The sequence below is a fragment of the Oreochromis niloticus genome, linkage group LG12, assembly GCF_001858045.2.
Source record: "Oreochromis niloticus isolate F11D_XX linkage group LG12, O_niloticus_UMD_NMBU, whole genome shotgun sequence".
Lineage (NCBI taxonomy): Eukaryota > Metazoa > Chordata > Actinopteri > Cichliformes > Cichlidae > Oreochromis > Oreochromis niloticus.
The window spans coordinates 2,012,131-2,025,492 of record NC_031977.2 but is presented as its reverse complement, the minus strand read 5'-3'; the positions used below and the strand labels follow the sequence as shown (position 1 = coordinate 2,025,492).

The window sequence follows — 13,362 nt, the reverse complement described above, 5'->3', positions numbered from 1 at the left end:
CCCCCTGGGGGGGGCGCAGAGCCATTGCAGGGGGGGCGCGGTATGAAAAGAAAGGAAAAAAAGAAAGCTTGGACACTGCTAGCATAATGGACAGGTTTTTGACGGGGCTCCCACACAAACGCAAAGCAGGAGATGAAGCATCGCCAAATATGTTTCCAAACTTCCTTCCAAGCCAAAGACAGGAAAATATGGTGAAGCATATCTTCCCTTTGGCTTCACCTGCACAAGTGCCAAGGTAGGTCTGCCCTGCAAAATTAGTTTCCCTGTGTCGGGAGCAGCGCTGGGCTCTCCAAATCACGGACAAACAGTATCCCACATTCTTGATTTTTAGTTCACAAACACTTCTTGTAATCACTAACTACTCCTGACATTTTGGACATGTTAGCTCTTTATACGGTAAAGTTACAGCGGGATACAAATAATATCAGGCTGATCCTGCCACGATTTGTTCCCCTGTTCAAATCACGGACAAACAGTATCCCACAGCTGTTTTTGTTTTTGAACCCATTTTGCACAGAGAGGCATTTTTTTAAAATGTATTGATAACAATGTTGAAAATTATTACACAGGAAAAAAAACAACTACAGGTAAAATAATCACACCGTGACGCCTCTGCCTTTCTAAATGCAGGGACAGTAACTGCGTGTGTGTATGTAAGCGTGTAAAACCTGAAGATAGAGACAAAATACTGTTAATCTGACTATCTGCAATTCATCTCATGTAAACAATAACGTGGCGCACAGCGTGACGTGAAAAGAGGCACATACCTTTGACGTTGCGTGACGAACTCTGTATTCCTCGTCCACACGTAAACGCAAAAAAAGGAGTTTTAAATAATCTCCGTTTTCGGTGAATCGCAACGCCGTTTACGTGTTGACGAAAAGCCCAAACGCATAGAAACAGCTGCGTTTTCAAAAATACCCGTGTAGGTGTGGACGCAGCGTAAAAGAGTTAGTAGTATATTTTATTACTACCTGTAATTTATTGCCGTTTACTTGCATTTGCTTAATTGTTTACTAAATGTTTGAGGTGTGAAATAAACCGCAATGGAGTTTGTAAACAAAATATGGGTGTGTGTGTTTGGAGGATGTGTTTGTGGTGGTGGGGGGGGGGCGCGAACATTTTTCTTGTAAAACAAAGGGGGGCCTGGCAAAAAAAGTTTGGGAACCACTGCTTTAGTCTGACAAAAGCCGAATGACGAATCAGCGCTTTCAGTCAGAGATTGAGCATGCACCGCTTTATTGTATTTCCAGACTTGCTTTCGGCACAATTTACAGTGCGCGCTACTCTGTTTTTTGTCAGACTTGAAATAGCCGAAATACCTTCACACTACGGAACTTCTGTGGCCCTTCCGTTCGACAAGCTCTCCGGCATTGGAACCATCATCTGTTTTTTCTTCGGTAACCTTCGCTCACGCTCTCGGTTGATTTTTCTCTAGTTGGCAAACTCATTTCCTTCATTACCCGGGCTGCACGGCTGGCTGCTTCCCAAACAAATACACATGTGCGCCTTGGCACTTGTGCTGTGTAATAAGTCACGTGACGTGACGCTGCGGCTGTGATTGGTTCGGCTCTGCGCTACTTAATTTGGATTGGCTGTTCTTTTTTTTTCTTTTAAGAGGACACGAGAGATGAGGCCTATCGCAATAGTTTAATTTTTCTATCGAGAAAAAGTTATTTCGCAATACATATCGTTATCGTTTTATCGCCCAGCTCTAGTTCAGAGTGATGTGCAGTGTTAGTTTTCCGCCACACATAGCATTTTGCATTTTGGCCAAAAAGTTCCATTTTGGTCTCATCTGACCAGAGCACCTTCTTCCACATGTTTGCTGTGTCCCCCACATGGCTTGTGGCAAACTGTAAACGGGACTTCTTATGGTTTTCTGTTAACAATGGCTTTCTTCTTGCCACTCTTCCATAAAGGCCAACTTTGTGCAGTGCACGACTAATAGTTGTCCTATGGACAGATTCCCCCACCTGAGCTGTAGATCTCTGCAGCTCGTCCAGAGTCACCATGGGCCTCTTGGCTGCATTTCTGATCTGCACTCTCCTTGTTCGGCCTGTGAGTTTAGGTGGACGGCCTTGTCTTGGTAGGTTTACAGTTGTGCCATACTCCTTCCATTTCTGAATGATGGCTTGAACAGTGCTCCGTGGGATGTTCAAGGCTTGGGAAATCTTTTTGTAGCCTAAGCCTGCTTTAAATTTCTCAATAACTTTATCCCTGACCTGTCTGGTGTGTTCTTTGGACTTCATGGTGTTGTTGCTCCCAATATTCTCTTAGACAACCTCTGAGGCCGTCACAGGGCAGTTGTGGAGCTGTTTTGCAAAGAAGAATGGGCAAGAATTTCAGTTTCTCGATGTGCAAAGCTGGTAGAGACATACCCTAAAAGACTGGCAGCTGTTAATTGCAGCAAAAGGTGGTTCTACAAAGTATTGACTCAGGGGGCTGAATAATTACGCACAGCCCACTTTGCAGTTATTTATTTGTAAAAAATGTTTGGAATCATGTATGATTTTCGTTCCACTTCTCACGTGTACACCACTTTGTATTGGTCTTTCACCTGGAATTCCAATAAAATTGATTGATGTTTGTGGCTGTAATGTGACAAAATGTGGAGAAGTTCAAGGGGGCCGAATACTTTTGCAAGCCACTGTATATGTATATATATATATATATATGTATATATATATGAAGGTTATACATTTACCTCAAAGCACACTGTGCGCTGTCGATCTTACGTGCTGCACAATAATGTTTAATATTTAGTATTTACTGTCATATTCCCATAGATCATCGTGATGTTGTTTATTATGTTGTTCTTTTTTTTTTTTCTGCTTGTTTTCTCTTTTTTCTTTCTCAACAGGTGATCCAGGTGATTGATATATGTATTTTTTGTCTGCTTATTTTGTTGGTTTTTGTTTTTTGCCCTTTATCCCCGCTCCTCTTCCCCGCTGTTTTTCTTTCCCTCTTTCTTTCTCCCCTTTCTTTTCCCCAGTCAAGTCTGTCCCGTATTTAGCAAGTGAAAATAAAATAAACAATAAAAGGTGAATCAAATAGACCAATACGGCAAGGCTGGGATGGTCCATTTGGTAAAGTAAATCCGTTGGGCATCTTTCTTCACCTTTAGACAATAATTCTGATGGCAAAAGAGCCAAACGGGACAGGCAAAAAAAAAAAGAAAAAAAAAAGAAATTTGTACATTTTCCAATATTTTGTTATCATAAACTATCTGTCATCGATATTCATCCAAGTCTTCTTGGCAGTACCAAGGAGAATGGTTGGTTGCAGTGAGTTTGTGTTCCCGGGTTAAAGTGTGCTCACTGTTCTGGAAACACTTTGGAAAGCTGTGGCTTCCCGACTCGGACAGTAGTCTTTTGGTTCCTTCTGTCACATTTTCTCCTGCTTTCCTGCCTCCATGTTTCCACCCTCCACAACATGTTTCCTTATAGAAGTAATGTAAAGCCCTTTGTTTAGATCCTGATCTTCTAACATCGTCATGGTGATACAAACAGAATAGGCAGGTATGCACGTTTATTGAATCCAGTGTTCATTTTATGTATGCACTTGATTTTTTTGCACTTATAGTAGTGAGTAAGACTCTTTGAGATTACGAGGAAGGAGAAGCTGACAGGGACAGCGTGTCCTCACATCATCTGAGAGCTGTGTACTTATTGCTCTGAGTGTGTATTATGCTAGCTTGTCACCTTGCAACAGGTGCACTGCTGCTGACAACATAGAACTGAAGTGAAAAGATCCTGTGTCACAGCACATGTACGTTTGGTGCATCACTCTTGAACATCCACTTACTTAACAGCCAGTTTGTGCCTGACTGTGCTTTAAATGAACCTCTTTATAAACCAGAACATTGTACAGTTCATTCAGGTTCATTGGCACTTATGTGTTAATACATTAATATGTTGAAACTCATTGAAAAGTCACCGTGTCTGTTATGAATCTGAATTATAGGACTTTTCATGTAAAGCCTAAAACAGGATGAGGAGCTGGAAATGTAGGCTGCTCTTATTGTTTGTTAATGTTAATATTTCAGAGCCAGTGTTTATGTTTCGTGTTGTTTCTTCCTCTTTATCTTTGAGGTCAGTTATTATCATATCATAGCTTTCCATTTCAAATGTCAAACTTTTCAACCAATCAGATCCAGAGGGAACTTGGTGTTAGTCTGCAAAAGCAACTAAAAGTACGGCGAAACTATAGTAGTCAAAAAAACAAACAGTCAAAATGTATGCTCCAGATTATGAGCATCAGTTTCAGTGTCACAGAAACCAGTATAGAGTGTGAAACCCTGGGAAGGCTGTGTCCATTTTGGATCGCACCAGCAGTCAAACTGATCTTTAGTTTGTCATATTTAAGTGCATCGACTGCTGTGAGTGGGCATCATGTGTCATATGCTGCCTGGTCTAAGCCACAGGGAGTGTTTTTGTTTGTACATGCGTGTGTGACTTCCTGTTTTGTGCTACCTGCAAGGAAGGACAGCTGTGCAAACTATCCTGATTTAAACTCTGTGTATGAAAGAAAATGATGTGTGCAAGAGAAGCTAGTTCCAGAGTGGGTTTGAACATTTTTGATTTTTAATGGTTTGGAAACGTAAAAATGCTCAAAATAAAGTTTTAAAGGTCAGATGTGAATAGGTAATATTAGGAAAGACAATGAGATGTTTTTATTGTTTTATACTCAAGAACATAACCTTAAAAACTGAATCTAATAAAATATTAGCATTGCATTAATCATGTTTCACTTACATTGCTTTTAAGAAAATGATCAAACGAGGCAGTGCCAGGAGACGTTTCTCTAACTGCTGGGGCTTTCTCTCAGAGTCGACTTAACCTGTGTACCGTATAGAGTTAATCACCAGAATAGTTAAATTCTAATCCCAGGACGGGCTCACCGTGTGACGGCCCATTGTCTCGTACAGTATAGCTGCCCCTGCAGTCTTCAGCAGGCAGCAAACTTAAACCTCACACCATTTAAATGGTAATCTGTCTCAGGGCTTTAGAAGTCCTCTATTCACCATTCTGGGAGAGGCTTTATGCCACCCCCCCGCCCCCCTCTGCCTCCTTCTAATTACTTTTAGTACATGAACCCGGCAGCCTGCTTATCCAGGCCCCTCCCCTCTCTCTGGGAGGCTTAGCTCTCACCTCAGTCACATATCTCTTTCTGATGAGCTGCCCCTTCAAATTATAGACGCACAAAAGTTTAATCCCACTCATTTGAATAATAAAGATTATGTTACTGTGGTCTGTTTATTGTCAAAACACTGTGCCTCCTAATCAGGATGCATGACTGGGTCAACCATTTACAACAGCCACAGTATCAGGTTTCCTCAAGCCAGCATGTCCCACGAGCTAAACGGCAACACCTCACTGTGTGTGTGTGTGTGTGTGTGCGCGTGCGTACGTGTGTGTGTGTGTTGGATTCTTCTGGTGATTTAGCCACACACACACACACAACAGGTTCAAAAGTCATGTTCTTTAGTGTGTGATTTTTGTCAAGTGCACAGGTGGGTTTAATGTTAAGACTCACCAGGTGAATCTTCCCAGGATAAAGTAGAACACTTTATTAAATCAGTACCAAGTCATTTTGTCATTATTCCAAAGTTGGTTCATTCTTTGCTTAAATGCAGGTTGATTTAAAAATGCCTGTATGACTTTAGTTGGGTCTAAAAAGAAAAAAACTTCACATTAAATTGATAAATAAGGTTTGATTGTTTGTTTGTATGTTTGGCAGTTTCTGAGCAAGAATGAGGCGTTAACTTTAACTGCTCCATTTTATAGTTAGAGGGATTCAGAAGAAGGGCCCAGCACAGTACATATAGGTACAACAACAAGCTCTAGAAGCCTTCATGCAGTCAGTCTCAGGAAACATGTCTGTCACCATGACTGGCTTTCCCACCACAGCTGCAGTGCAGTGCATTAGACACGAGTCTTACATTAAAAAGATCTACAGGTTAATCTTCAAGCTCAGCAGGCAGCATTAACCTACCGAACAGCAGCCTCCTTCTGACTTGTCCGTAATGGCCGTAGCCCTTTGTCATCACAGCCGCTGGTCACAGCAGAAAGGACAGTGAGTGGACTTCATAATACAAGATGTCTTGTTGCTGGCCAATAACAGACAACCAAACACAACTGCTGGGTGAAAAACAAACATACAAAAAAAGAAAATCTAAAAACTGGTACCTCAACTTATTTTATTTCTTTCATTTTTAAAACACAATATACAAACAAACATAGGTGAGTGCTGTATATAAAACATGGGCATTAGGAGGTTGTATCACAGCTGAGAGTGTACCTTAAACCTGCAGATGGCTGGCAGGGAGTGCCTTCTTTGTTAATAAGGACTGGTGTTACATGGAAGTCTATGACAAAATGGCCCTGGACCCATTTATTGGATGATATTGGTTAACATTTTCCCTGATAAGTTTATGGTTTGTTGCAATTTAAAGTCTTATTAATTATCAGACAGTGGTTTTAAAGTCTCTGCACACCCGAATGAATGACAGGTGCATCGGACCAAGATATATATTTTTTTTTTAATAAATTCTAATAAATTTAAATCTCAGTTTTCACTGTTATATTGAGTCACAACATTTCGGCCCAAATAACCTTCTAGTATCATCCATCCATCCATCCATCCATCCATCCATCTTCTTCCGCTTATCCTGAACGTGGTTGTGGGGGCAGCAGCCTAAGCAGAGAGCCCAGACCTCCCTCTCCCACCCACCTCCTCCAGGTTGTCCGGGGGAACACCAAGGCGTTCCCAGGCCAGGTGAGCGATATAATCTCTGCAGCTTGTCCTGGGTCTGTCCCGTTGCCTCCTCCCATTGGGACATGCCCAGAATGCCTCACCTGGGAGGTGTCCAGGACGCATCCTTGTCAGCTCACCTCAGCTGGCTCCTTTCGATGTGGAGGAGCAGCGGCTCTACTCTGAACCCCTCCCTGATGGCTGAACTTCTCACCCTATCTCTAAGGGAGAGGCCAGCCACCCTTCGGAGGAAGCTTCTGCCGCTGTTATCTTCAATGTCATTGTTTTGGTCACTACCCAAAGCTCATGATAGGTGAGGTTAGGGACACAGATCAACGAGTAGAGTTTTAGCTTCGCTTTTACGCTCAGCTCTCTTTATCACGATGGACCAGCGTCTGCATCACTCCGTCTGTCGATCTCCCGGTCCTCTCTCTCCTCACTTGTGTACAAGACTCTGAGATATTTAAACTCCTCAACTTCGGCAGGAACTTGTCCATGACTCAGACTGGGTACCCCACCTGTTTCTGGGTGAGGACCACGACTCAGGTGCCAGAGGTCACCTACTAATCAGAAGGTTGAGGGTTCGATCCCCGTCTGCTCCAGTGTAGGGCCAAATATCCTTGGGCAAGATGAAAACCTCCTTTCAAAAATATTTGCAAAGTCAGAATTAAAGATGATATTTTCCAAAGCTTTGTGTTCAGACTGTAAATGCCCAACACAGACACTGAACACTGCAGTGGAGAAATGGAGGCCTGACCCTGCACCTGTGGACTGTTTGAATGGCAGCATCACTCCACGTTAATGGAGGCCTGCTCTTCTATGCTCCTGTTAGCTGTGAAAATATCTCTCAGCATTACTAACCAGCTAGCAGTGTTCATTTTGATAGTAAATTCAGATTTATCCTGAGAAGGAGACAAATGTAAGTGCGCAATTTTGGAGAGACAGCAACACCCACTCATTAACATCAGCCAGAAATCTCTCCCTACACCTGTGGATGAACAGGGCGAGATATGGAAACAGACAAAATAATAAATACCCCAAACCTCAGGTGGATGATCAATGATGGGAGCTTTCGTGCCCCGTCCTGCAGAACTGATATATAGAATTGTGCATTTTCTGTCTGTCAGAAAGTGTTTAAGAGGGTGACCATTTCCAACTTCCTGGCACAACGTGTGAGTCACAATGGAAACTTTTTCAAAATGACTTTCTGTTCAAAGTTGATGCTAAATTTATATCCTTGTCAGATCCAGTTAATCCCAAAGATCAAAGAGAAAAATGAATGAATAAGAAATCAAATTCAGTTTTTCCTCGTCATTGTGTATGTTATAAAAAACAGGTTGATTATCTGGATTTTTAGCAGGTGTAGCTACTGTGGGTGCAGTGAAACTTCACACATGGTGCTTGATGCTTGTCTGTTTTCAGCTCAGAATCAACGTGTGCGCTTGTTAAGTTAGAAATGAAGTTAAATTAATAGTTTTTGCCTTGAGACATGGCAGTTAATACAAGGGACGAACTGGCAGCTGTTATTTAAATCAGCCTTAAATATAAGAAAGTTAGGCAGTAAACCCTGGATAAGAGTATGTTTCAAAATTTATTAATTATTCCATTAAATTAATAATATGTATTCCTAATTCATTTTCATAAATCCATTTACTTACTTCTCTTTTTTTAGTTTAGTTTTTAAAAGATCATTTTTTTAATTCTGAAAATTTGAAAACATTTTCCACTGAATTATCAAATAATGAATAACATTATTGTCAAAATACAAAAAAAAAATTGTATTTGTCGCACAATTCACAGTAAGTAACAAAACGACACACATTTCGAGGCTCTCCTGGTCCTTCATAGAGGAGGGGTGGAGAACTGCTTTTTGGTGTGTGTGTGTGTGTGTGTGTGTGTGTGTGTGTGTGTGTGTGTGTGTGTGCGATGAGGCTTAACTCTGCGAACAGCCGAGAACACGCGCTGTAACTTAATTCTCAGCTTCCTCGGTGAGTTTCATTATGTGCGTTCTGTGGCCTGGAGGTAGATGGAGGATTAAGGAAAGATTTTCAGCAGCTTCCTCAAATTGCTGTCTTTCCAGTTTGAGAGTAGCTCTGTGATTAACAAAGTGTAGCTTCACAACGATGGTCCTGTGTTGGCTCCGGCTCTCTTTGATCCTCTTCCCCTCCTTCATGCTGTATTTCTCCTTCTGCACTTCTTCTCGAATCACCATGGGACCCGTTTCCCTTCTCACTGTCTTTCATGGTCAGCCAGCTGCCACACCAGTCTTACAAACACACACTGGTATCATTTTAACTTCTATTTTACATCATTTTATCCAGGACATCAAATACATGTGAGCCCATTCCCCACATGTGTTCCTACCACCCTCCCTTCATAACTACTTTTCATTGTTTGAGGCAATCAGCCAAAACTGTGCGCTCTTTAAGGAAACAGAATGAAGGTTAATGATTGAGGGGGCGCCTGTGTGGAACATGTGTGCTAACACTAAGGATGCAACAGGTGCTGGCTACAGTAATATTGTCACATATTGTTACCTGAAGCAAGTTTTGTGAAATGTCAGGTGTCGTCTAAGAGAGCGGCGTCTTTATCAGAAACTGTGAGGAAGAGGAGAGAAAGGAGATGCTGTAAACAAATCAGCTGTGTCCTTTGAGCTCATTCAGACCTGCAGACATTTCTCAGCTCTCCATTGTACTGCCTGTTATACCTCCACTTTCACTAAATGAGAGTTGGAGTTTAAGAATCCTTTGGATTATCCAGTGCCTGGCTAGCACTTAAGCCCCAGCCGCCTTCGTGATTTCAATTAAAAATGTGTGCCTTCAGCAAGGTTTTTGCTCCCACTACCTTTTTTTAAGCTTTAGATGAATTACAGTAAAGACGCTGATGGAAATGGTTCTAAATCCTCTCCTGTGCCCACTCTCCTTCCATCTGCAGATGATCCAACTGACCAGCGTACTTGCCTTATCTGTGGAGATCGCGCCACAGGCCTGCACTATGGCATCATCTCCTGCGAGGGCTGCAAGGGCTTCTTCAAGCGCAGCATCTGCAACAAGCGCGTGTACCGCTGCAGCCGCGACAAAAACTGCGAGATGTCACGCAAGCAGCGCAACCGCTGCCAGTACTGCCGCCTGCTCAAGTGCCTTCAGATGGGAATGAACCGTAAAGGTAAAGTAGATGTTTCCAGCCACCAAAAACAGACGTTTGTTTGGTAATAAATGTCTGACTCGTCCAGTCGTGGTAACCATGAAAAAAGAACTAGTACCCAGACCAGAAAAGAATCAGAGGTACTACAGTAGTCTTTGAAGGTCGTGTCTGGAGAGCTTGAAAAAGAAGGTGACTGGACTTTTTTAAATTTGACGTCTCTGAAATGAAACGTCTTCACAAACTTCCAGTCACCTTGTTTTTCTAAGACTGGTTTTAACAGTTATTTTTCAGTACAGTACACTATCAGCCATGGCGCTGAAACCAACGGCAGGGAGTTTTTTCTATCCTCTAAGTGTTTCATGCTCTGATGCATCCATCGGAGAGCAACTTAGGGTTAATGTCTTGGCCAAGGATATTTGGCATGCAGACCTTGGCAAGCACGCGGGGATCGAACCACCAAACTTCCAATTAGTAGGTGACCGTCTGTACTCCCTGAGCTACGGGCAACCTTTGATTTAAGCATTCATGTGGACTTCACTGTGACATGTGCCACTTACTTAAACACTGTTGTAGACGGAGCACTTCCCCTGAATATCCACAGCAAGCCTGATTCAATGAGGCCACACGTTTAAACCATCCATACCTCAAGGATGGACTAACAGATGCTGTTCCCTGGAACAACACTGACAGTAGGTTACACGATATGAAAAAATGAGTTTGAAAGATGCTGTAATTCATCTTAGTAGCTAACGACTCCTCATAAAGCATGTGTGTAGTCTGCTTTAGCCCAGCTTACAGTCACGTTCTGTATTCCAAAGTTAATAACCTCTTAAGCCCCAACGCCTAACCGATCTCCTGCCTTTTGCCCCCATATCTGGGGGCGTTGGGGCTTACGAGGTTAACATGTGACCGGTTTAAGATGACATAGTAACAAGATGCAGCTCTGCTGAGTCTCTGTTTTAACTTGTGGTTAAAGTTCAAACTACATAGCAGTTTTTAAATGTTGCTGATAGGCCACGTTACACCAGAGTTATGATAAAACATCTACACAGTAGGGCTGTTCGATATAACGATATATATCGGATGACGATAGAAAAACGTCTATCGTTTCATTTTACGCTATTATTTGTTTCGTGGTGTCGCAAAATAAACTGTTTACGGCAATATTTTTCATCGTTTTGATGCTCACTGTAGTGGCTACATTAATTTCTTAAAGTTCTCTCTTTCTCTTATATTTAATATAACCACACTACGGACGGACAAGCGCTTGTTTTTATGCGCTGTGGCTAGCAACAACGACGGTAACACCATCGCGTGTCCGCTTGTTTATGTTCCACATAAACCTTTCACAATAAAGCTCAAGATCCTGTTGAGACTTTTCAAAATAAACTGAATCACGTGAAAGAGCAGATTATTTACGGATGAGAAGTAAAAAAGAGCCGCCAGGTGCTAAAAAATAAACCTTAGACTAAAACGTTAGAACAGGCTTTTCCCCGCAGCACGCTGTGTAATAAATACTCACAAAGAAAACGGCGGCCGTTACAACTTATGTCTATAAATGTATCGTTTCATGCATCGGTTAAAACACTCGACTCCAGCTGCATGACGCGCAGCTGGAAACACTTCACGCAAGTCGAGCTGCCCGAGATTCACAGAATTTACAGAAAATGTTACATTTTTGTGATTTATATCGTTATTGGGACGATAGAATTCTTATATCGGGATATGAGATTTTGGTCATATCGCACAGCCCTACTACACAGTGCTTTTTTTCTAAATAATATATGTTTAGTGCAGGAAGGAACAATGAACATGGCCGCGCTAACAACAACAACAAACCAAGGAAAAATGCCTCCCCCTTCCTATTGGTGGAAAAATGTACCAATCCAAAATTGATATGGCTGAATGTGACCTTTGTTGTTTAGGAATAGGTCAAAGTTGTAGGAGAGAGTTAGGGATATCGATAGGGAGCTTTGAGATGGGAGAGATTTGTGATGTTTGGAGTGTGTGGTTAGTGTGTAGTGTAGCTGTTTGTTTTGTTCTGTGTGTCAAAACAATAAGTACACCACTGAATGTCACAGTCAAAGACAGGCTGCAGTGTCAACGCTGCGTGCAGGTGGAAGACACCTCCTGCTGTCTCATAGTGGACACAAACTATTTTTTGGAGTTGCACAATAACTTGTGTGGCGTCTCACTGTGACACCTAACACTTCTCTCATTTTTCAACTTCTCATTTTCAAGTTATGAAAATGATTCACTAAATATGTTTAACTTTTTCCTACTTTTATGTTTCTTGTCTGATTTTTAGATCATTGTGTTAATGCAGTACGTCACAATGAATAAATAACTGTAAAATCAGCCATGTGAGATCATGCTGAAAACAATGAAACCAAACAAGGCGAGGTAAACGGTTTTTAAAGGTGAAATACAAAGTAGTCAAATCAGCCCAATAAATCCTGAAAGATGAGGTTTAAGTTTTTGGTAAAAAGGTGTTCACAGTGCAGATTTGTGGCACTTTGTGTAAATGTAAGCTGTAACAGAAACTCCCCCTCATGTTCAGTAGCTAGATTGTTGTACTTATTGGGCTACATGCTTATTTATTAAAAGGTTCTACAGTACAGAAAATCAAAATTCATATTTTTTATGTTACTGAAACTATGTGGGCTAAAGAAAAAAAGAAGGTTACACACTGTGTATATGAAACATGTGTATAGATCTGCCCCTGAAATTTAGATGTGTCAAAATCAGGTTTTTAAGATGTCTGCTGAGTGGCAGAGCTGCTTCTGTCGGGACTTTGCCCCGTTTATCTGTGAGCTAAACAAACAGCTGCTCGCAAAGTCCCTGAAAACCTGGAAAGGCTTAAATGTGGCAATTCTACCAATAAATCTGTGTTTCTCCCTCCTGGACTTTGGGAATGCTTAGTGACACACACACACACACACACACACACACACACACGATTTAAGAAAGCAGATCGGAGCTGCAGTTTTTCTTCCACAGACACGTGCTGCCCCCATGTGGCTAAAACTTGTAAGTGACTGTCCTCATGGCCTTATTCTTCAAGTGCCTGTCTTAGAATGGACCCAGACACACTAATCACAGTGACTTTATCTACACTGAAGAACCATTATGTAACACTCGCACACAAACACTAAGACTGTGAAATGAAATGTACTTTGCTTGTAAGTGTACCGAAAAAATATGACTGCCTGGCAGCAGAAAAGCTGTATTTGGAAGTGGATGGTGGGACAGTTTTGCGTGATGTGCTTTAGCCACTAGGGAGAGCTGTGACACCGATCATGTTTGGTTAATGGAACAAATGTCTTTTTCCTGCTTTTTGTCATGTAGCAATCAGAGAGGACGGCATGCCTGGAGGGAGGAACAAAAGCATTGGGCCTGTGCAGGTAAATGGACTGAAGGACTGTGTTGTTTGTGGCGCGTGCTGACCTTTCCCTGGCTCCG

The 13,362-nt window shown here is 42.0% G+C and overlaps 1 protein-coding gene across 4 annotated transcripts in view; it reads left to right on the top strand.

Moving 5' to 3' along the window:
- nr6a1a (nuclear receptor subfamily 6, group A, member 1a) overlaps positions 1–13,362 on the top strand; it is a 134,584-nt gene that overhangs the window by 108,529 nt on the left and 12,693 nt on the right. For all 4 annotated transcript variants that reach the window (XM_005472894.4, XM_005472895.4, XM_005472893.4 and 1 more), the window contains 2 exons: positions 9,691–9,921; positions 13,249–13,304. In XM_005472894.4, coding sequence (XP_005472951.1) covers positions 9,691–9,921; positions 13,249–13,304 — 287 coding nt within the window. The remainder of the gene's footprint in view (positions 1–9,690; positions 9,922–13,248; positions 13,305–13,362) is intronic.